The sequence below is a fragment of the Ascidiella aspersa genome, chromosome 6 (genome assembly GCF_963924565.1).
Source record: "Ascidiella aspersa chromosome 6, kaAscAspe10.2, whole genome shotgun sequence".
In the NCBI taxonomy this organism is placed as follows: Eukaryota; Metazoa; Chordata; class Ascidiacea; order Phlebobranchia; family Ascidiidae; genus Ascidiella; species Ascidiella aspersa.
The window spans coordinates 5699859-5725139 of NC_139452.1; the positions used below are offsets into that span (position 1 = coordinate 5699859).

Consider the following 25281-nt stretch of genomic DNA (forward strand, 5'->3'; position numbering starts at 1 on the left):
GTTGCGCTTTACAGGTCAGGGACTAACAAGCCGTTCAAATCAGGTCTTACCAGTTGTAAGTTTTTCCCATGTGCCTGTTTTTTCCGTATTCCTATATGATATGATACGCTTTTATTTAAAACATCAAAAAAATGCGAAAATCGATTTACATTTCTTTAAACAAATATAATCCTAAATTATATCCTATTTATCTTATCATGTTTCTTGTATGCAAACCGACCCCCTTTAATTCCCCCTATTTCAAAAATATTGTCCTACAGTAAATATATTCCCTATGACCCCTATGTATACCCATTATCCGAAAAATATCCCCCCATGTCTCCAAAATACACTTCTTTCAGCAAAATGTAATTTTCATTACACCGTTCCCACTTATCCCAATAAACGAAACCAAGAGTCGTTGACCAATGCATTTAAAGCGAAAATCACAAACACGCCCCATCTGCAATGATTTACGTCGGAGTGACACGCCTCCAGCACAGGACACCGCCCCCACAAATTACAGACCCGCTTCCCTTTTCGCTGTTTAAGCACTGGTTTACATTTACCGTCTGTTGGCGGTTCGCCATCAGGACCGGAACCTGTAAAACAGTAAACGTACCCAGGATGTAGCCATTCTGTTGCACATATAGGTCCATAATTTAGGCTCGTAAACTGTGTGTTCGATCCAGTTCGATTTTTTGGGCTCGTGAGGCCTTTTAGGTATAGCCCAGCTTTTGTTTAAGTTTAAGTCCACATAAAGACGACAAATTGCGTTTCTTTGGGCCTTCGAGGGATTTCTTAGTTATGAAGTTTCAAATGGATTTGTAGATGGATTCAGAGGACTTCAGGCTTACTATGCGACATTGGACGATTAGTAAAAACTTGACAGTGGTGACATTTTTTACCTGCAATGGACCAACCCAACGCTTACCTATAAAGTTTAACGCTTTTAATTAATTAGTCGCTCTGTCAAATGAAGAAAATTAATCCTAAAACATCTGCAAATGTATAATCACAAAATAATCTGCAAAATATAATTTTACTTTTTTGTAATGTTCACTGAAACGATTTTTAATGGTAATAGTTGTGTTTTTTGACTAAATTTAAATATTACGAAATGTAATTTGTATTCTTTTTTTCCACTTTTTGGTTTTGATTAAACTAAGCACAATCTAAGGTATAAATTTGCCAGCTGAAAAAAAATTTAATATTATGAAGTAAAAATGATATCCTTTTGTTTTATTTATTTTTTTTATATTTCTTACAATTTACCTGCCTTGACGCATTTTTTGCGTGATCTTTAGACTGAGTTAAATGTAACATTTTTGCTGTCGCTGGATGTATTTTTTGTGGCTCTTTAAGCAGAGCCGGGATGATTCACCGTTTCAAAATTCAACCGCCACATTGGCTGCGGCTTTTTGCGTCGGTTCAATTCGGTATTGTTTTGAAAAATTTGTTGAACTCGTAGTAGAAGTTTGACACGAAAATATTTCCTGCGAACAAGTTGCCATGTGTCATTGGAAAGCCTTTCAACGTTATACCGCAATACCAATATATTTAACCGTTATGTTGATGGTTAATCAGCTTAATTTTGCATATACCTGTGTTAAATTGCACCCGAAACAAAAATGTTTTAGAAGGAAGCCATATGATGCCCTTTTATCAAGACCAGCATGGCGTTTTTGACTTACCTAAAAAGTAAGGCCAAAAATGAAAAAAAGGAAATCAAGTGAAAGTGAAATTAACCAGACAATACTTCGCCTAACATACTAGAATCGCTATATCTACTGTTTGTAAGTTTCGTTTTGTCCACAATATGTGTACTTTTTATTTTAAAGAAAGTCCTCGAATGCGCAAAAAGGTTAATGTTGTTGGTATGGCTGTAGGAAAAGGTGAATTAAATTAAAAAGGGTGCACTTTTGGGGCGCCTGTTCGTATTCAAAGAAAAGGTTTTTAAATATGACCTTTCTTACCACTTTGCTACGCCATTTTCTATTTTATATATGTGTATTCAGTAAAAGGCATGTTAAGTTTGTTAGGGTTGTCGTACTTTAGCGTAGCGAAAATTCCTATGCCTGTACAAAAGCTGGTGACATTTCGTGAACGTGGGAAAACCTAATTAAATTTTAACAAACCGAAAGCGAATGAAGATTTACAAGCTTCGAACTATTCCCTACACTTTTTAATGTTCACTTTGCAGTTCATTCCAAAATTTTATTGCGCCAGTCTTTTCGCGCTTGTCTCGTAAATCTCGCTGATACGATCGTCGAAAACCTGCCGCGAAAAACATGCGACCGCTTCTAAGAAAGTTTCCTTTCCGCTTTTGTCCGAAAATTTCGCGCGCCGAGCCTCCAGGCGTTTTGCGGTGACGGCGAAAAGCGCGCGATGCCATCTTTCCAAGAAGAAAACTTGCTTTTTAGGCTTCCACGCGTTTGCGGTGACGAACGCTTGACGCCGTTGTACTTTGGTCGCATGGCTTATGTTTTTATGGCGGAGGGGAATTTCAAGTCCGCTGGCCATACAGCTTATAACCTTGGATAAAAGGCTCTTTGTTTTTCACTTCATCTACCTGCTCATTTGCTGATATTTAGCTGGGGTTTTATATCTAGGAAATGTGGAGTCCTTATACCCTCTCTAGACAATAACCTTGGACAGAAGGTTCTTTGTTTTTCACTCTAGCTATCTGCTTTTTGCTGAAACTAACCTGACGTTGTATATCTTGGGAATTAAGAGTCCCTAGTTCCAATACCGTCCTAGCCGATTATACCTTTGATAGATGTATCTTTGTTTTCAGTCCAGCTATCTGCTTATTTGCTGAAATTAAGGTGGCTTTCTTGTATATCTTCGAAATCTGGTGTACATGGTTCGAATCCTATCCTAGACGATAATTTTGGAAAATAATCTTTGATTATTTGTTAAACGCTTCGACGAATTCGCTGTAATAAATCTGGCTTAGTTAAACATCCTGGAAACCCGTAGTTCCTTGGTCGAATTCCGCCCAAGTCAAAACTTGAGTGAAAAAAAGGTTGGTTTTCTGTTAAGTGACCTGCTTCGTTCGCTTAAATAAACCTGACTTTTTTTCTTGTTCATCCTGAAAATCTTAGAGTTAGTTGTTCAAACCCCGCCCCAGACAGTGTATATTTTCTATATGCATTGACGTTGTGTTGAAATACTGAGTCTCCGTAAACTACCTCGTTGCTAAATTTCTAAGTTTATGTGAATATTTAAAAGACCACAAGGCCAATAAATCTACCTCGTTTTATCAAAATCTTCGTACATAATCGGAATCACGCTGGACAGAATTTCTTTTTACTTTTAATAGTGATATCATTCGCTTTAAAACGTCTTGATTAAACAAATTTCGTCTAAGTAAAGCAATTAAACTTTGATATTTTCAATCCCTAATTTAAAAAACATAACGTTTAATTTATAGAATTTGTTGAAAACAACAATGATTCAAATTGTTAAAGTCTTTGGCGCATCTCAAAAACCTAAATCGATGTTAAGCTTTTTATATACTTTACTTGAAACGTCGTGATTTCAATTGTGTTTAAATTGATTTTTGTGTTAGTACTAAACTGCCAAAAGCGAACATTGTTTTCGTTGTCTGTCACAAAACCAGTAAGGGCAGTGGTTCTCGTGGATCCGAGACACATTTGGCTCCTTGCATTTTTTGGGGGCGGCAAAACAAAAGTTTTTGTCCAAAAAAATCATTCCTAAAGTAGATTACGCTTGTTTGAATAACACGGGTCTTTTCAGCTCATTAAATTTCTTTATAGTTGGGAACACTCAATAAGACCTAAAAACAACAATACCTAGTCCTAAATCATGAAAAACATATAAAACCATACTTAGTATTAAGACCAACGACTTAACAGAATAAGACATAAATTCATCGGAATATGGCTTAAATATTGCCTGAAACTGTTGAAAAAGGGTGTGGCCGTTTTGGTGTCGACGTTTTTTTAGCCCTGTTTTGTTTTGGTGTCGACAATTTTATCCCTGTTTGGGGTTATTTCTGGGTTATGGTTGGTGGTTACAAAGTGAGTTAGTGTTGAAATTATTAGGTGATTTAGTGATAAACTTAGGGGTGGGATTTAGGGTTAGTTAAAAGGTTGTATAAGATTCTGGTCATTTAGGTCTTTTTCCGACGGGTTTAGGACTTGTTCCTATTTAGACTATATTAGGTAGTAGTCCTAGTTTGGTCTCATCCGAAATATGTTTTATTCCGACTTTGATGTTGTTCTTATTTCAGTCTTATGGTTGGAGTCCTTGTAATTGTGTTTCATATTGCAATATGGACTAATGAATCACTAAAACCGTGCCCTCGCAAAGTCTTACAATGAGGTATAGAGAGCCACTGAGTTATAAGGGTGCGCCGGCCACATGTGTGTCTGGTTGTCATCTATTCTTTATCTTCAGCTCTACATATCTGTGGCTCCGAAGCACCTTAAACCACTTCCAGTCTATTAATAGGCCGCAACTGACTCGAAACGTCAAGCTAATGTCGTAGTCGTGACTTTTCTCACTTCGTCAAAATCAGACGTTTATTTTGCAGCCAGTGGCCCTCGGCTGACACCAAGCGTTGGTTGTATATTTAACGTTTAGCCACATGGTGTCGCTACAGACCACATTGAAATGTCGGAGTCGCAACAGGATTTTTTTGCACTTGACACAGCGTTTAGCAAAGCTATATGGCCTGGTCAAATATTTTTTAAGAACTACTAGTGAAAACTAGCATTATTTCCTTTAAACCTCTGAATTTGATATTTGGAGTGTAAATTACTGTTAAAAGTGTATCGAAAAAAACTACTTGTCGATAAACTTTAATTAAAGTTGCGTATTTTTCTGCGTATTTTTCTGAAACGTTTTATTGAACAAAACTCAGCTCTTTAAAAATGTAGATGTCACTGATCGCTGTAAAATATTGCTATTTTTATTTTGGCATAATCGAATAGACTCAATTGCTCTCTGTATTGCACTACTTCAGTCGTCATTCTAGTTGGTAATGCGATATAATCTAAAAACAGTAATACTTTGGAAAATATTTACCTTAAAAAATAGAAATTAACCAAACAACCCCTGTGCGTGCTAAAATGGCTCCACAAACAATTTTGTTTTCCATTTTATGCTCTATCACTTCTAACCCGTAAAATGATAGATTCAGTCCTGCTTTTTGACTTGCGATGACCTTCGCGTGTTCCCAAGGTGACCTCAGTGACCTTGAGATTCATTCAACGCCATTTGTCCTTCTTGCGACCTTCGTTTATTGTCAGAGGCGCCTATGCAAAGCACATGTTCAGTTGAGGCTTTAATGTGAGAGCTGGTCGATAATTTTGTTCACACGTGACCAGCACTTCCCTGATTGGTCGGTTCCCGTCCAATGAGGAAGTGCGTGGCGGTTTTGTAGCGAGCGACTGACTTTGTCGATCTAAGTTTTGAACTTGGAGGTTGTAATCAAAGGAGATTGCTTGCACAGGGCTTGTCATATTGGTTGTTTCGGGTAAAGTTGACATTAAGTTTTTTATTAAAGTTTGGTATTTTTGGTAACCATAAACTTAGAAACTGATGCAGACTAAAATTTTTCTCAAATTTACATTTTTAAAAGCCAATGGTCGCCATTCACCAAACATTCCACATACAGTCCAGACATAAAGTGCATCAAAACTTGATTGTGTCATAAACGGTGGCGATAATAGCACGAGGGCTACTTTCCAATTTGTTATTTACAAACCTACTATTGACAGCGTTAAGTGGACAAGACTACTAATCTACCATGTGGTCAAAAATATAATTTCTTAATCAGGAAGTCCGTGTGGATCTAAACTCAGTTTAGGCGCTTTTAACGAAATTGTCACCTCTCAATTCCAAACCCTCCAATCCTCCATGTAAAGGCGCCGTTTTTTCCTCGCGCGAATTTACAGCAGCAGCCGTTAAGGTAGCGATGCCTGGCCGAGGCCTGTTCGCCTCCAGAACCGCTTGTTTTGTCAGCGTCTTCCTCACTCCCCCACTCATTCCCACGGCTTTCATATCGGACAAGGCATTGTTGGTTGCTGGGCGAAGGGAGTCGAACCTCACACAAGCTCGCGGCTTTTTGCTAACAAGCCAATCCGCTGCCTTTTCCGTCGCCTGGCTGTTGAAATATTTTGTCTAGCCGGGGAGCGTGATGCACACAACGGTACACTGGCGCCATTTCCTTGTTCGAACCCGAACCGAATGGACTGAAGGGTGCAATACCAAGGTGCTACTGAAACAGGCTGCTCAGCTAAAAAAACAACCGAGCTTTTGGCGTGCAGGCAGGTTTTGAAAAAGGGTGGACGTTTGCACATTTCGTATAAAAAAACTTCTTGAATGTTGTTTTGCGATTTCGTGTCCAGTATCTTACTCTTCTCTTCTTATTGTAAAACGACGGTTAAATCGTTTTTCTAGCTTAACAGCGCCACCAGAGGAGTACATTGGTTGAAAATCTTACAAATTAACCTGTTAGCATGCCTCTACGACAATATCACTTTTCGGATTATTAAAGCACGCGGAGATTTGTTTTTAAGGAAAATATTCCAATCAAAAACTGTGTTTTTCTCGCGTCGCTGGCTTGTTAGATGTTAAAACTCCTATATCACATATTCACTATATTCAGTTGTAGTATATTCAGGGGGTCACCATCATAAGTCTACAAGTTTGCAAGAATTTAATCTAAAACCTAACCCAAAGTTTGCCGGGGCTATACGACTACTACCAATCCACACTTGACCAAAAATATGCGATGCTGTATGTACCCCTCCTTACTACTTATAAAAAGCCAGCTCTTGTTCGCTTATTTGGCCACCAGCACTAGCAGTCCACGGCGGCCTGTGTTATGTCATAATCCGAATTCCACGTGCCACGTCGCCTTTGTTCTGGCCAAGCGATCAGCAGTGACCCGCTAAGAAAACAAATCGGCCTTAGAAGGACTTTTAATAATTCGACGACGCTCTACGCCGGCGTCGAGGGAAAAAAGGGTAAAATTAAATACAAGGGCGGTTTAAAATACAAGGGCGGTTTAAAATGCGGTTTCTTTAATATTTCAGAACACGCTCTTTATGAAATACGTTCATTTTACTTTTATCTTCCTTTTTAGATCTTTCCGAAATAGTTTTTTCTGAAAATGAATACATTTAAGGTTCATTTTCAAACAGTTTACTTGTGTTTAACTATTGGTTCGAAAAGCTCTGCCATTTAAACTGGATTTTGTTATTTTTTCAACCTTCGTCCTGGTTTACCAGATAACAATTTCGATATAACTTGCCTCTTTTACAAAACATTTACCAGCATTAACCAGCCTTGGAGAACGCGCTGTCATTTCTTTTTTTAAAGGCCAGCTTACTCCATGTTTTTATATCCTTGACAGGTTTTTTTATGGCCAATTCAAAAAACTTCAGGCTCTCGTTTCAACTTATTTTTTTAATATATTAAACCTGTAACAAATTTATATGGGCTACGCCCCGTTTTACACGAATAATTTTAAAAAAATTTGGCTTTTTTTAAACCAGTCCGTTCAATTTTTTCACCTTATCATGAGAAAATAGTCGAAATATGCCTAAGGACCATTTAAGGCTGTTCATCCATGTCTGTATTTTGTGAGCCGTTCTACATTAATCCGCCGCACTTCGGTACTTTTAATCCAGTGCGTTTAGGTCGTATAAGGAAGTAATTCGCCGCATAAATCTCGCGACAAGAGTGACTAGCACTTTAGATACCTTAACTTACATGCGATATATCGGCGTTAAACCCTTTGACAGCACCACTTTAAAGGCGCTTAGTGACTGGTTCAACTTCCGTAATTCATAACATATGCTGATTTTTGTTTCGATACAATCCTTTTCCTCACGCCTACAATTTTTGTAAGTTTTAAGAGGCCACCCTTTGTTGTATATACAACAGCTCATGTTTTTGGCCTAAAGAAACACTGCACATACAAGTATTTACGACCAACTCGAAACCATTCCTAATAGCTAACGGTGATTTAATATGAAAAGAACGGTTTTTACAAGTAAATATATTCTTTAACGTCACTCTTTGCTAATGAAGTTAAAAACTCTAATTGTTTTAACAATTTTCTTAAGGACCCGAAATAGAAGTGAGCATGGCATAAGAAAAATAACAAAACCCTCTTGCTAAATGTGATTTTTTTGCTCTTGAAGTGTATGACTTACAAAAGCGCAAAGTTATAAACTGTTCTAAATGTCACATTTTTTGTTATCCCAAAGAGAGTTGTTTTTACCAACATTCGTCCACTTTGTAAAAACTGGAGTGTTCTTAAACGCAAAAGAACATTAACTCATGTATATATGAACTGTTGTTGTTACCACGCATAACCTTAATCAAATACAGCTATTCTGGCAATTGTTATTGTTAACCAACGTTTCGGCAACCTATTCAAGCCGCCCTCTTCAGGGTGAATGCCAAAGGACCAGGAATAGTAGTGATTATAACATAAAAGACCTCTTTTAGTAACAAAAGTGTTGCTACCAGGCATTATATAAACCAATGTCTTCACCCGAAACGTTATAAACCAATTACAACTATCAGAGAAGCTGTTTTGATTGAATATCATACTCAATATGTAAACTGTTGCTACCAGTCAAAATATTAATCAAAATCAGCTCATTTGGTAATTGTTATTGTTAACCAACGTTTCGGCAACCTATTCAAGCCGCCCTCTTCAGGGTGAATGCCAAAGGACCAGGAATAGTAGTGATTATAACATAAAAGATCTCTTTTAGTAACAAAAGTGTTGCTACCAGGCATAATATTAACCAATGTCTTCACCCGAAACGTTGTAAATCAATTACAACTACCAGAGGAGCTGTATTTTATTATCATCATCTTTCCTGCTGTCAAACTCTCTATCCTCTTGAAAAATTTTTGCTAAAATTAAATCTGTTTTATGAAAAAAAAATTGACTTCCAATCCAAGTATAACAATAAGCCCACCCTGAAGAAGGCGATTTGAATAGGTTGCCGAAACGTTGGTTAACAATTACAATGGCCACAAAGCTGTTTTTCATTGAAGATTATCCTCGATATATAACTTGTTGATACCATTCATAATATTAGTCAAAACCAGCTGCTTTAGTAATTGTAATTCTAACCCAACGTTACGCCAACCTATTCAAACCGCTACTACAGGGTGAATATCATTAAACAATTACAATTACCAGAGGAGCTATTTTGCATTGAAGATCGTTTTCTTTCCTCCTACCAAACTCTCTCCTCTTGCTCCCAGGCGTCCTCCTCCAGATCCAGAACTTCTTCGGGATCAGCAACGGATCGGCCGGCTTCATCCAGACCGTCTTCATCATCAGCTACATGGTGGTGGCTCCCTTGTTCGGTTACCTGGGCGACCGTTTCAACCGCAAGCTTGTGATGTTGTTTGGGATGTTGATCTGGTCGGGATGCACACTAGCAGCATCCTTCATCACCAATAAGGACGTGAGTGATTCTTATTACATAAAAAAATTACAAAATATCACGTCAGATAAATGGGAACACACTTTTTAAGGAAAGGCATTTTTATTCAACTTTTTTTTTAATTTTTTTTAAAGGAAACATTGGGGAACATAAAATTGCCATGGAATGCAGACTGGCTTTCTGGCATATATTTTTTTAAGGAAAGGTATTTTTAAAGTGACGCTTGAATTACTTCTCAGTAACATTAACTGAAGATGATACAAGCTCGTAACGAAACGTCTTAATCAAGATGATGACTCGACTTTTTGGCTTTGCAATTTATTATCAACCTACATTACAGATCCATGAATGAATAGTGTATACACAAAGCATTTTTTATATGAAATACCACGATAGAAAAAAAGAAACGCAAAATTGTTCCGAAATGCAGACCGGCTTTCTGGCATATATTGCAATTGGCCCAAATTCCCTATGTAAATTCTCCTAATCGTCATCCAAGCCTATGTATTGTTCTTAGTCGTCTATCCTCATGAAATCAAAGTGCTGTTTACCTGCACTACATTACACATCGATAAAAAGTCGTACAGGGTTTAATTTACCTCCCAAAAGACTGCAGACAACAGATAGAGCTTAACCACTTCGGAAGTCGAACTTGGCATGTTTCTTTATCATTTCGCTCGGCCAAGACCAACTGTAGCTATGTAGCATTGTTAAGAGACCCTGTCTTTCGCAGCTTATCGTCTGCGCTCGAATTCCGACACAATCGCGTATCGGCCGATTAAAAGCATCCAGATAAGCAACGAGTCGCCGTCTGCGCGCGCCGCATTTTTCGCCGCTAATCGGCAAGCTGCATTACCGCAGCCGACTGGATTTTGTGCGAAAAACCGTCGCTGCGGTCCCCGGGCGCCGCTGGAATTTCTGCGGTCGAATGGTGCCCGAATTCCCGCGGCGCCGTTCGCGTATTTCCGCTTAACGCGGCCCCGGTTAATAGCGAGAGAGCCGAACCCACGAAAAATGGAATTGCTGAAAAAATCGGTTAAATTATGTAAGTGAAAGGTCGCATTTTTCCCGGGAGTAGTGATTTTGATACTTCACAGTTTACTTCGATACCGATTCCCTATATCTTGGACAAAATGTATCGCGACCGGATCCGATGCAAAATGCTGTCAGTTTTCATTTATTTATTTGGCGGAAATCGTCTGAACCAAGCATTCTATTCTATCGCTGAAGAAAATAAAAGCGTTGGCTGTAAAACCTTTAAAGGTATTTTTTCGCGGTTACTCGGGTTTGCTTCAGAGTTGAAATATTTGGTTCATCAGTTTTTATCCTACATCAGTTTAGCATCGAGTCGGCACCTATACCAACCAGGGATCGGACGAGTAGCGACACTACCACTTTAAATCGGGTATAAGCTCCGATTCGATAACCCTTCGCGTAAAGCTGTTTTCAAGCCAGAAATAAAGCTTCCAAATTGTACCTCTACCATGTGTGGTTTCAAATATATTCACGGCCTGTGTCGAAAACGCTTTATTTAACTTTTTTTACATAAACAGTCTGCCCTAAGTTGTTAAAGTTGAATTACAAAGCGACATTGCGAAACAGTGGGCACAAAAATAGATCGAAAAAAAATGCCCAGTCCCAAAGGAGCAACTGGTTAAATCTGAATCTAATTGAAGCTTTCCTAGAAACCCATGGGAAAAGATATAAGGAGCACATTTATACGGTTATCAACAACAAACAGTTTGCACGTTTTCGCGTGGCCCAAAGAAGCTTTAAAGATTAGTTTCCGTCAACAAAGTATCTTATTGTTTTTGTGCTCTGATGCCTTCGTTACGCCTCAGTGCCCACGAGGTTTGTTCAGTCAGCGCGCCTACTCTTGCGTGACGAAGCTGTTGGCAGTCGGCGTTGCGTTTTCCAAGAAACCAACGTATTGTTGAACTGTTTGAACTTTGTACCGTGCCACCGCATATTATGATGTTGCTTTATCTAGCTGGTATACCTGGGCGCCTTCAACGGGAATAATATTTTTTTTGCCAAGTTTTGTTCAGTGGTTTTAATCTGTTAACACTTTTTAGCCTTTTGCTATACGCTAAATCTTTATTCGCCTAGTTTACGTTTTTAACAATATCAGTTGTCGAACATTTCCCGGAAACACACGTTGACAATTAGCGTGTTTTTTTTCATTGGACAGCGAACTAGAAAAGGGCTTATTCCTTAAAAGAACCGTTCTAACTTGGTATTGTCCATTAAAATATCTCCTTTCCAATTAGAAAGTAAGGTGCTTCACTTTAGCCTAATGTTTTTTGTCCCGGATTAAGAATTTTCTGCCTAGATTTTTTTAGGTATCAAAAGTGAAATAAACATTTTTAAAAGCTGCTAGAGCAATACGTTCGAAGATTTTTGAAATGAGTTAGCTTCTAGTCCCAGTTAAAGGCTCCTGAAGAATGGGCGCCATAATGTGTCGCGTTGCTGTCTTTTCTCATTACCTCACTCTGTTGCAAGTCCAACAACCATGGCGCATCGTCAAAGTAGACCAACGCTCATCTTCAGCCCTACACTTTATTCGCTACTGTCACCCGCTGTGCATCACGTCGAGTATAATATTAAAGCCCCCCCCCCCACCCGAACGTACCCTTCGTTCCCCGACCCCCGTTGCGACGGTTGGAAGTCGTTCCTATCTTCGCCAATCCATCCGTCATTTTCAAATCCATTTTTTTCCCGTTTGCTGCGGTTTGTAGCGATATTTATGCATCACCGTATATTTAGAAACTTGAAAAAATAACACCACTTAGATTGCTTTTTTTTTCCATAAACGAATAAAGGATAAACAATCAAAAGGGTAAACAGTTATGACATTCTTGTCAATGGTGATCTTTTTGCAACTCTGTTTTGGAGCGATCTTTTGTACTAATTTTTTTTTTTGAGTCACACTTTGGTCAGATTTTCGCTTTAGGTTTAAAATTGCTGCTTTTGATTTACAGAAAATTAAATTATTACGATTATGCCATCTCGACGATTGAAATTCCATAACTAGTAAAAGCAAATAATAATCAAAACACGTACAGAAGTCGGTTAAGTTTTGTTACCATTGCAAAAAATCTTTTTCAAAAAACCAAACTAAGCTAAGCCACTGGTAAAGTTTAGACTGCAATTGACTGAGAGAGAAATAAAGTAACCACGAAAAAGCCAGGGCCAGGGGTCGAATTCGAATAATGTAAAATCTCAGCGGGTTACCGACAGCGTTTGAAGGAAGTTGGTTTGGAAAATTGTCCACGCTTGCACTTTACTTTGAATGAAACCAACTTTGCCGACGAAATGAACGTGTGAATTTTTTACTGCCCTTTGACTTTAGAGAGCAAGAAATGTTTTTTTAGTGTAAACTGTTATTTTTAACATGCGTTATTGGATAAACCACATTGGCTCAAAACTACCAAAATTTTTTGTATTTCGTTCAGAACATGCCATAAAGCGAAATTTGAAAGAACCTTTGGTGATAGAAAATCTTCCTGTCACCATTTTTAAGTGACGTTTAGAGATCAAAAAATGGGAAATATAAATTGTCGAGAAACGATGCAGTAAAATAAACCCTCTTATAAGATGAGTGTTCGTAAAAATCCTTATTCTAACAGACTCGCAGTTTATCGGCCAGCTATCTGGCGCTTAGTTATTTTACTGAAACTTTTTGCCCTTTCAAGCGTTGTAATGCAAACGGCAGGGGCTCGTTTTAATCAGCCTTGCTTGTTCATCGCACTTAGCTTCTAATTAAAACAGGCCATCCATCCGTGAAAATTGCGCAATGCGGTAATCAGTTCAAACCAAGTTGGAAATACTAAATTCTCTCAAAACACAAACAGCAAAGATAAAAAGCGAGAGCCAATTAAGCAATCTTATACCTACTTTAACATTTATCTAACTACATTCTCATATGTTGAGCTTCAAACATGGTGACTTTACATTTTCCTAATCCGCTCGGCAAAAGTAGCCCCTTATTTATAAAAAGTACATCGTAAACTGCTAACACAATAGGTTATGCTTGTACGAAGCACATTCTAATTAATGAGTAAGCTCGCCACAAAAGCTTGCCAATGGACAAAAATCTATATCTAACCCAGGGATGTCCAACCTGCGGCCCGCGGGCCACATTGCGGCCCGTCTGAAATTTTTGTGCGGCCCACTAGTCATTTTCACTCCCAAGTAGTATTTTAACCTTCAATATTAGCATAATTAAAATGTACCAGTTAGCTTTTAGGGGCGCACTAATAGTATAGGATGGGTAACTATCTATATATATAATTCTAAAGGCCCGTTATAACTCTAAAGAGCAATACTTAATCTTGAAACGTAATAGGTTCTGCGGCCCATTAAATTATTTCAAGTGTCAATGCGGCCCACTATAATAAAATGTTGGACATCCCTGATCTAACCTTTGACAAAATTGTAAACCAACTTTTGGAAAAGTGTAAACCAACTCACATTTGCCCAAAATACTTAAATCAAGTCAAGTTATTTGGAAATAGAGACTTTGCACTTAAGTGAAGTCATTACAACACTGCTTGCCACTAAACTTGTCAATGGATAAGAATCACGCCGCCCTTTGAACTAAATTGTAAACCAACATTTGTGCTGCAAATACCAGCTGAACCCATCACGTCGATTACACAATTAGATTTGAATTCAGTCAAAGCGTCAGTTTATAGTTTTGTTTTATGACCAAAAGCAACTCTTAGAATGACCCATAGTAACCCCGGTTTTCCCTATTCAATGAGTCTGTACTGCAAAAATAGTCCCGCATAGTTCGACGTTAGGTCTTTGCGTTCATTCGTAAAAAAGTCGACTCTGCGAAACCATCATAGGTCCGTACTTGTGTTTCTACACAAAGAGCGATCTTGCATTGTTCATTATCCTCATCTTTCTTTTTCCAGCAATTCTGGTTGTTCCTGACTCTCCGTGGTCTCGTTGGGATCGGTGAAGCCTCCTACTCCACAGTGGCTCCCACCATCATTGCCGATCTCTTCGTAAAGTCCAAGAGGACTCGGATGTTGTCGGTCTTCTTCTTCGCAATCCCTATCGGAAGGTGAGTCGAGTGTAAGATTCCAAGGGTAGCCGGTTGGAATCCTAAACATTATTTTTTGTTTGATTTCAAATAGATGATTCATTTCGTTTTTAGAAAAAAACATTTGCCGTAAAACCTTTTTTTTATTAATAAAAAGTTTATTGCTTGATAAGAAAACTTTAGAATATCTTTCCAGGAATTCATTTATCTTTGAAACGTTTTTTTACATTTAAATTGTTTAAAAAAAGATATGTGCGTGTTCTTTAAAGGATGATTTTTTCTGCGTTAGTTTACTTGTTTCTTGGAATTCAAAATGTAGTAAAAGTATTCACGTTGTAAAAGATTTTTTTACAGTATATTTGTTTATATTCTTGATAAACTTTTTATAGTTTCTTTGATTTGCGTTGGAAATATAGGTTTCCATCAACAAAATTCCGTCTTCACAGCAGTTAGCTTTGTCTTGCTTCCATTGCGAAAAAAATGCTGTTTTGTCAATTTTTGCGTCCCGATTATTTATGTGAACCGCATTTTCATGAAGGCTTTGCACAACTGGCGCCCCACACGCATATAGGCCCCGATTTACTGCTTTTTTACATTTCTCTGGCGTATATATATACGATTTCGCGTGCGCGAAGTACGCGTTTTAATACAGCTAGAGCTCTAGCTAGCTTAAAATCTAGAAATGGGAGAGAATTCAGCTGATTGCGCATTCCAGAGTCTGGCTATAGTTCTACATGTTGGCGGTTGGCTTTATTCCGTGTTTTGAGTTGATATACACTCTACTGCGGCGAAGGCGGTAATGTTATTTCCCGTGGAGTTGAAAACTGCCAAGGTCGCCCGCTGTGCACTAAGACTTTTACGCCGTATCAAACTCGGCATTACTGGGTCGTAGGAAGCCTTTTACGCCGTGTCAAAGTCATATTTGCTTATTCATATGTCTGGTCGCCCATGGGGCTTGTCTTTTTAGGCATTTTATAATCGTGTGAATGACTATATTGTAACAAGAATTGCGACGCTTTACTTTGGAATTTTCGTTTCCTTAAAAGTGTCGAGTTTTTTTACCTTAATTTAGGAATACCTTGCAAGAAAAAAAACAAGGCTGAAATACATATTATTACATTGAACTATTATCAAATTCGCGCTTTTCGTATGGGTTTATTTATTTTTTATCCTTTATTGTTGTTTTTTTATTGAATTTTTAAACAACATTACATTGTGTCGGTCAAATCTAAAAAAATCGTAAAATATCTCGATAAAGAGCACTTCAAATGTAGTTTAAATTACCTCAGCATATAGTATTTAACCGAATCAAAAGGGAAATGGCTTCAGTTTTATGCGCTCAGACCCTACTACCCCCTGTAGATTGCATAACGAGCCTTTGCGTCGCATGTTTAAAATCGTCGATGCCGCGTATTTGGGATTTCTTCCTTATTGCCTCGATATAGTACGAAGTCTCGAATGGAGAATAGCGAACAGATTGGACTTTGCTTTCTGTTAATACCCAGCAACTGCCTAGTCATCATATAATCAAAGGGAGCAATAAATGGACCTGTGTCCAGTTGCCTTCTTTTTGTCTACACTTTTAATTAACCTTCTTACATTTATTCGTCGAAGAAGTCTTTTTAATAAAGAAAATGTAAGCATAAGTAATGAAAAGACGCACACAAACATATGTGTTTAATAACATCTGTGATCTAGCCCCTCGGAAGTTGCTTTATGACCAACGATTACGGCTTTCGTATCAATAGTACAAAAGCGTAAGTAAGTTAGAATTTTTTTTAAATTATAAAAAAGCAACATAAAAGCACATGCAGAAGTCAGCAATTTGAAAATAAATAACAGTTATTCAAAACGGTTTTGATATTCTACTTGGTTAAACTGCAACTTCCAACCATTCTGCATTAAAATTAAAAAAAGCAAAAAAAATATATATGCGTTGTGCGTTAGGCAAACATTCGAACAAATTATTATAATGGTAAAGACAGGACACATCAAAAATACTTCGGCAACACACGTTGCAAACACATTACAAGACCATATAGAAGAAGATGTAATAATTGTGTTAAGGTTTCGAAAAAGATTGTTTTTTTTTTATAATTGTTGTTATTTACACGATTTTTTCGAAAACGTCCATACAATGTTTTTTTATATGGATTGCATATTATTTTTTGGTATTACATTTAAGTGCAACGAACCAATATGCTCCCAAACTTGGATACATCAATACAGAAGCATTATAATGCCAAATGCGAGAGATCTCTTCCTTTATGATCTCACGTTCGCAAACCCGAAGCCTCTTCGCTCGGCGTTCCGCGAATACTTCACGCATGACTGCGCTCGCCGGTCACGTGACGCGAAGTGCGGGCGTGGTTAAAAAATCCGACAAAATCCCGATTCTCCGGCGTATAAATAGCAGCAGGGACGCTGGGCATTGCTGTTAAGGACCGTGTCCAGTCTTAAGGCTTGCTTGTACATTAAGTGGGCTTCTGATGTTTAAAATGAATATTGAGTTTTTGAAACGTTCACAAAATGCTACCTACTTCAGTATGGGCTTTGATATGTGTTCTACGTCTAACTGGGATTCTCATTTTGAAGTTTTGTTGAGTTTTATCTGACGACCTTTGTGCTGTGCGGTCGGTTTGGGTGAGTTTTGATTTTAATTTACTTTTCAGAAATAGAATAGAGCGTAGCTTTTTCAATACAGATTTTGAAGCCAGAATATTGAATAAGATCGAAATTGTTCTGTGTTTAAACGTTGGGGCAGTCCATAGTGTTCATGTAAAATAAAGATTTGTGACAGTAGAGCGATTTTCGGCGCTCCTTCAGTTATGCACGTAGAAATTAACCAAAGAAAACGGTCTACAAATACCGCATACTACAACGCACATTATTTGGGTTAGCGTTTGGTTGAGGGTGGGCCAAGTGTTATTAATAAATATAATAACACTTGACCCACCCTCACCCAAACGCTGACCCGCACCCTAACCCAAGTAATGTGTCCTGTGGTATGCGGTATTTTTTTGTTTTGTTTTTTTGCATATCTTTCTACGTGCAAAAGCGAAGGAGCGCCCGATTTTCTACCAGTTGGCTAAAAACATTGGCTAAGTGACTTAAATGGCCTTTTATTGCTTGTGTACGTGTATACCGGTAATACCCTTCTAAAAATCGAGACTTTTATGTGTTTCACGCGTTTGCCTATGATTGTAAAAAGCTTCCAGTTTTCGCGGCCATTTCACATTAAGGCCGCGCAAAAAAGTGCCGCCCGCCCTTCTCAAAAGCCCGTGTAATGCGTACCGGAGGCGAGTTTGCACGATTCGCTAAGACCCTGGCGGGGCGCGTGTTTATTGCTATTTACACGAGGCCAATCTCTCCATCGCCTCATCGCCGGTTTGCTGCTCGCCTTGCCTGCTTTATCCCCGCCCCGAATTCTTCGAAAGTAACGAGAACAGACGACGTGACTGTTTAAGGCATCGGCGGAGAAGGTGTGCACCACTGCACGTGCACAATGCACATGCAACAAACAATAATACCGCTTTAGAAACAAACACTTCAGTGCTTAGATCGGCGGCCTTTTCTAGTACCGGCAGCTGTAAGAAGAACTTTATTATTTAAATTAGTTTTTCCTATTTTTTTTTTTAATTTACTTCCATTGTATCAAGTTGTCACCGGCAGTTAATTAAAGACTAAACAAACTAACCATGATGTTATTATATAAAGTTAAAATTTCACTAAAATTTTATGAATGAAACACGTTTATGGTATTAGGCGTTTAAAGACAGCACCTTGTAACAATGTAACGTTTTCAATATTTCTTTCTAAAATGGTCAAAATTTTGCATGTTGGAAAAAAATCTTTCCAAAGCAAGGACTGACTTGGGTTATTACCCAAAACAGGGTGAGAAATTGTATAGCACATACCTTGGGTGATCCTAACCACTTTTTTCAAGCAAGAGTCGAAGGTCTTGTGAGCAACTCTGTAACGATCTCGTGATGCTAAGTTTGCGAAAAAACGTCGCGAATTGATTTAAGAGACTCGTGCCGCCTAAGAAAGAAAGACAATAGACAAAAAGCGCATGACGCGACATCGCGCTGCATTTTTGCGCAAAACGACGCGTCAGCATTTCAAGGGAAATCCCAGAAATCCGACAGAGAAGCATCACTTCTGTCCAGTCATCATCGTTTCACCACTTTAAGTCTTTAAACGCGCCGCCCTATGATCATCAGCACTTTTATAACGCTCGTTGCTGTCGGGGTGGCTTTTGTGCCCACGCGACTAATAATTAATCGAGAGGAGCGCGCGCGATCGCGCCTGTGACGTCACATTTTGGATAAAGTCCATTGTGACGTGGGTTTCCCGGAAGAGAGTCGGCAATCGAGCGTTGCCCTGCTTGCCTCCCCCTCCGAAGTTTCTTCGTACGAGCGAGCGATTGCCCGGTATCGAGCAGGAGCAATCGAGTTTGCATAAGTGCCTTGTTTTTTTGGCCAGGTTTAAGTGCCCGCTTTATTTACTACAAGCTGTTTTTTTTGGGCGCCATTTTTTGACCGGTTTTGCAAAAGATTCCTAGGGTGGCGTCAAAGATACAACTCGGAGACAATACTAAAAAAGAGAGTTTGAAAGTCCCCGATATTCCAAGGTTGATAGGTATCGAAATACCTTTAAAGGGAAAAACGTATAAGCTAAGCTTATTAACGTAACTACTTAGAAAAAATCGCAGTCTCTGCTTTTATAATTACACGAAAACAGATTTACAAATAATATGTCCGGTTCGTTAAGTGTTTCTCAATCTTTTTATATCGGGGCGCACATCAATTACTTTGTTTTAAGGTATTATACATGCAAATATGCCAAAATGCGCCGAAAAGTTGGGCGCGAACTTGGCCAAAAAAGTGCCCAGGCCTTTCCATAAGGTGCCGCACAAATCGGCCAAGTGTGTTTCGAAAACCGCAGCGTTTTTTGTTCCTCGACTGGCAATTGGGCGACGCGAGTACTTTCTCTGCACTTGGCAAAATGACTGGCTGCGCGCTCGTTTCTTTGCACAACTACTGTAAGGCTAGGTCGCCTAAAGCAGCCGGTCAACTTGCGTTTTAGTTGTTTTCGCCGTTATTGGTGATATTAAACGCGCATAACCACTGTTAACGCGCGTTTTTAATTAAGATAATTCTGAGAATTGTGATATTTTCTAAAGTTTATTACCGTGAACAAGTAAGCTACTATATAATAGTCTTGGAAAATTATAATAGTGTATAGTTGAGTAAAGGCACAAGTTAGCCAAAATAAGACTTTCAGCTGAGGTTAATGTGTATTGAATAAAGCAATTAAACAAATACCCTGTTTTTAACAGCGTAGTTTTTTATATACTTCCACCATGATAGACGCGGTAAATTGCAACGATATATAACCGAGTTAAGGCATGTGTTGGCCTAAATTTGTTCGGTTTTGAAATCTTTCGGGCTTCCAGTTGAGGTTTACGAAATTTCAAGTTATAAAATCGAAAAAATGCCCAGTTTTCGACAGCGTACTGTCTGTGTAAGCACCTACATTCAGGATCGCAATCCAAGGCCTCATAATGCAGTTTGCAGACCAATCAACAAGGCGCCAATTGCGTACGAAGCGCGCACTATTTGCAGACCCGCTTATTCCAGGCAGTACCGGGCCGCCCTATCGCGCCGCTGCACAAATATTGACCCACTGTGCACCGGCGTCTACGCGTGCCCTGTATGTCCAGGGGGTTCCTGAATTGTTCCTGGCCAATTGGCGCCCAGAAATGCACCCCAAGCTTTCGGCCAGAGATTGTCTCGCGTTTTTTTGACTGGAGATGTCACGGTTTGCTTTCACGAGTAGCCCGAAATGTGCGACACAATGCCTATCGTATGACGTCATAATGAACCGACTGTCTGGACGACGGAAAGGACCTAGTTTTTTTTTGCAATGTGATATTTCCCCCCATGTAAATTACTTTCTACGTTCCATAAATAAAGTCGACCAATTTTGAGTTCTAAAATTGACCAAAAAGTTGGCCCATTTTTTAGACCATTTAGAACCAAGTTTTGTTTCGTTAGTGAGAATATTTTTTTTAATTTGTCGCTAGTGTCATTAGATAATTATTTTAAGGTATTTTTTTTGCTTTGAAGTTAATTGAACTTTGTACCCATATATGTACTTACGTAAGTTCTCTGAATTTTGATGACCTAAGGCCTTGTGAGTAAAATTTGTCAGCGGATTAATTACAATGGCCACTGGAGACCACTTTTGTTCAAGCCAATTAAACCTAAATGTAGGTCGAACGACTTGTCCGGTTTGGCGATAACCGATTGCGATAAGAGACAACTGAAGTTGTCCAGGGCTTGCCTCGGCCCAGCAGCACCGAAAAGGCCGCGCAGGAATTTCAACTTTGACTCGACGGAGTCTTGGCGAATACTTTAACCTAGTTTTTCCGCCACTTGAACCGACATTTCCATTCGCTGGTGTAGAATTGCAGACGCCAAGCGAAAAACGAGAGAGAAAGAGAGAGACGGGCGTCGAAGTTTTGCCTTTTTCTCTTCCTTTTCTCGGTTCTTCCTTCATTAGCTGGTTTTGCGCCACGAGATTTCTGCTGGAGACCCAACCGGCGTACTTTAAGTCAAAAAACTGTTGTCACTTTTGTTTTAAACTTTATGATTTAACTTTTGCTGGTTAGATTAAGGTAGCTAGTATAAAGTTTATTCCAGAAAATATATGGCACTATCAGCAGTTGTGTGTTACCCACCTCGTTTATTATGTTAAAGGAAACAGGGTTTGAGTTCGCATGATATCATAGCTTTGCGCTATTGATAGCACTGTAGGAGGTATATTAAACCTGAATATTCGCAATGGAATTCGTTCATACGGGAGAAGTATACGTCATTCTAACTGTATGATCTAATTTGCCTGTTTTAAACGGTGCTCATTTTGCTTGCAGTTGTGTGGTAATGGTCTTATACCCGAGCTGTTACATGTTAGTATAAAAGTCCAAAGTAGTTCTGTTGAACCTGATTAAAGAGTCTTCGGCGGAAGTGTATACCAAATCACAGGTGATATTTTCATTTTTTTATTTGCGAATGGCTGAGAATTGACAACGATGTTCCTTAACTATATTAGCCTAACGACTAGTAAGAAAGTTATAGTTTAAATTACTTAACACAGCGTGTTTTTGACCCAGTTTTGATACATGGTGCTTTGTAAATAATGTAGTTTGAAGAGGTTTTAATTAAACACTGTTTTTTTTTAAGTAAATTGGTACTAGTCAGCTTTACTTCAATTTCAAAGTCAATAAAAATGGCTTTTCAGTTCCAAAAGCTACATCTATGCTTGCCAACATAATTCGCGCAATAAATGTTTTAAGATTTTTTTTAGTCATACCGGATTATTGCGAATCCTTAATAAAGATTTATCAAAGCTTATATTACAGTAGGTTTTAGCATTGCCATGTTAAAACTAAATAAAGATATATTCGAAACCTTCAAAATGATTCCTACTTCCGTATGGGCGTTGATATTCTTACTACGTCCAACTAAAACCCCAACCATTATGCTCTGAAGTTAATAAAGATTATTTTTACCAAAACCTAATTTAAAAATAAACAGCCCATGTAAACCCCATGCCAAATGACTTTTACGTCTAGCTAGTTTGCTTTAAGGACGATAGTCGTTGTAGCACTGGGTGAGGCTGACATTCGAAGCACTGTCAGCATACGAACGCGTTTACCTCAAAAATACGCTACTCTTAACGTGCGTAGAGCGAGCCAAGCGATCTCTGCAATGAATATACGTGTGGGCTCTTACAAATTGCCAACTTATCGCCACCGATATGGGTCAATGGCATCCACGAGTAAAGATACGATTATAATTCCACGGCTCGGCACCGGCTTAAGGCCTAAGAGTCCGGCATTGGCGGCCGACTTGTGTTTTGCTAAAGCCACGATCAAAGGCGAATAGCCAGGAAGTGGCAATTACGCTCAATGCTCGGAATTTGCGGCCCGTCGAAGTGCGTAAGTCATAACAATTGCCCTCTTGAGAGTTCGATCTCGTTTTGAAGAATCGAGTGGACTTGGCGAAAACAGATTTTTTTTTAAATTAGGCTGGGTCGAAAGTTTGTAAATTTACCAATGTGTTTGTCTTTTTTACAAGTGCCAACTTATTAGATATACCTTGTCTGCTGTGAGTAGTAGTTATATCAGCATCGTAAGCCGTTTAGTTTCTTCGTTTTTCTATTGGCTTAATTGTGAAGAATTTCAAAAAACCCGCCACTTTTTTCAATGCGTCGTACTGGTGAATAACTGGTTTAACAAGTGCTGCTCTGGTCATTAACAAATGTATTTATAAGGCTTAGTATCGTATAAGGGAAGGAAATAATCAAACAAACATTCCAACATTATTCGTTCCATAATTGGGTTCGTTTTTAACTTCACTCAGCCGGCAATATTTTACGCTAAATGACGTCACTGGCATGATTTTGGGCAAGTATTTTACACCAAAAATGTCTAGCGGGAAGACACTAGAATGCAATCGGGCTGCTGGCCCGTTCCTAAGTAAAGAGCCCCTACATTTTTCTATTGAAACAGCATTACACGCTTTTCCGCTTTGTTTGAATGTGCTTAGTATAAAGTCGCCTGCTACGTTTATTGTCCCTAGGGTCGCATATCGGCTCAAATCAATCCCTCCTTATCATGACTTCTTAGATTCTTCGCCAGTTGGAATTTTGCCTTCAGGCCAACTGAGCCGCGTTGCCTTAAACAATGCTCAGGGATAATCGCCAAGTTTATTTATAGGCGCCGCTATATTTAGCCTTGTCGGGCTAAACCCGGTCTCTGAAACGGCTGAATAACGTAGATTAGCTCCTGGCGACATCCGAACTAAGGCAGGCCGACATAGTATGGCTTAAACTTCCGCTATTGGCGTTTTGCCGGCTGGGAAGGCTACCGGTTAAGCCGTGGCGTGTTCAAAATGTGGTTTACTTGGCTCTGCCTAAGTAAAGTCTTTGAACTCTTTCGGTTTTGGCCTTGTGGCGTTAAAATGAGTTAATTTCAACTTTTAGACGATTGAATTTAGGAATAAAAAAGTCCCTAACTTTACCTTTAAAAATAGTTTTTTAAATATAATACAACCCTAATCTTTTGGTTCGCTTATATCTTCCGATTAGCAAAAATTATTTGGTCGTTTTAATATAAAACACTTTGTTCCGTGTCAGTCGCGTATGATGAAGTCCCCCTATTAGCGACCCCGCCGATGCTCTCGTTATAAAAGTGTTTGCTCTGTTTGGCCAAGCACTCAAGGCGAAGGTCATACAAGGTTTGCTATTCTGCTAATTGGCACAGTACGTAGAAAGGGTGGCGTTCTTGAGCCGAGGTGGCAATGCACTGTTCGACTTGGCAGCTTGATGTTAACTGGCCGATGACGCGCTCCCGTTTGACTGTTTTACTGCGTTAGTTTGATGAAACGGTAGCTGGCTGTATAAGTACAGCTGCTGTGCGGTTCTGTATTGTAACACGGAGAGGTGCTTGCCTATGCGAAGCGCAACTGTATTACTTAACGTTTAGTTGCGGTTAGGTGTTTAGTATGTGGTATATGTGAAGTGTCCGCAAAAGAGTTTTTTTATGCTGAGAAAAAAGTGGTGACTTCGTTAAGGTTAAAGCAATGTTTTATTTGTTTATTTTTTTCGCAGTTTCTCGGGCCTTAAGCCATTTTAGGCCTAAATATGCCCAGTCGGCGATTTCGACTGCGTTTTAATTTTACTTCCAATCATAACAAGTAAATTAATGACACTGCATCGTCCACTACCAATGGGGCCGTATTCAGGATTCTGTTTAGTAAAATAACCAAATAAGACTTAGTACAGGGGTATAAACTTACAAAATTAATCGTCCCAAATAAAAATAGCCTCACCCGAGATTCATTCAACGCAAGCGCGTGGTTCCATTTCACCGGTAGCCTTACTAAAACAGAGAGAGGCCGCTTTCTAGAAGGCAACTCGACACCCTGGCGTATTGTGCGCTGGTTCGGGACTCCACAGAGCCGCAACTTCCTACAAGAGGCAAGGGCTCCAATCCGAAGGGAGCGCTCTCAAGTCGAGCCCAGTGTAAGCCGAGCCGCCTGTAATTGCTGTTTCCCGAGCTCGGTCGCCCTTCTACTGCGCGCCGTTTTTTTCCTACTGGGAATTGGCGAGGCCTAGCTAGTCAGCTAGCAGCAGCAGCAGCTCTGGTAGTCGCCCAACAGCCCCGGTGCGATAAAGGCGGGAAAATCGAGCCTGGCCATGTGCTCCAGTGATGTGGCGCAGTCGATGCGTGCGCTCGCCAACGACAGGCTGTTATTTCAGCAGTTAATCGCCCCGTTTTCGAGCGGGAAACGAGTTTTTACTAGATGACTTTGCGTTAACTTTGTCGCAATGTCTGCATATCTAAGTGTGACGCATTGGAGGTTTTGCTTGGTTTATGACGGTAAGTCGTATAGCACAACGCTGTGATATGTGTGGCCTTTGTGGAGAGGTTTTCGCTTTACGCGATATTCAGTTGGTACAAGATAAGCTAAGTTTCATTTTTGTTGCGCATAGACAACAAGTGCTTTCGTTTCTGAGAGCGATTCCCTTCTATTTAAACAGAAAGCGAACGTAAGCCAAAAGTTCAAGGTTTTTCTGTCTGAATATTGTTAAAATGCGACGAAATTAGGTTTAAAAATTTTAGCGCAAATCGCCGTATTTAGTGTTTCGTGGAACTCAGGTGCAAAAAACCTACCAACATCTGGCCAAGTTTTTGTGCTGGACACTCCACGCGCGAGCCGAAAGAGA

General features: G+C 39.3%; 1 protein-coding gene across 4 annotated transcripts in view; it reads left to right on the forward strand.

Annotated features, from left to right (window-relative positions):
• Nucleotides 1–25281, forward strand: part of LOC146139341 (protein spinster homolog 1-like) — a 57706-nt gene that overhangs the window by 18642 nt on the left and 13783 nt on the right. For all 4 annotated transcript variants that reach the window (XM_083391129.1, XM_083391128.1, XM_083391132.1 and 1 more), the window contains exons 3-4: nt 9247–9452; nt 14354–14505. In XM_083391129.1, coding sequence (XP_083247255.1) covers nt 9247–9452; nt 14354–14505 — 358 coding nt within the window. The remainder of the gene's footprint in view (nt 1–9246; nt 9453–14353; nt 14506–25281) is intronic.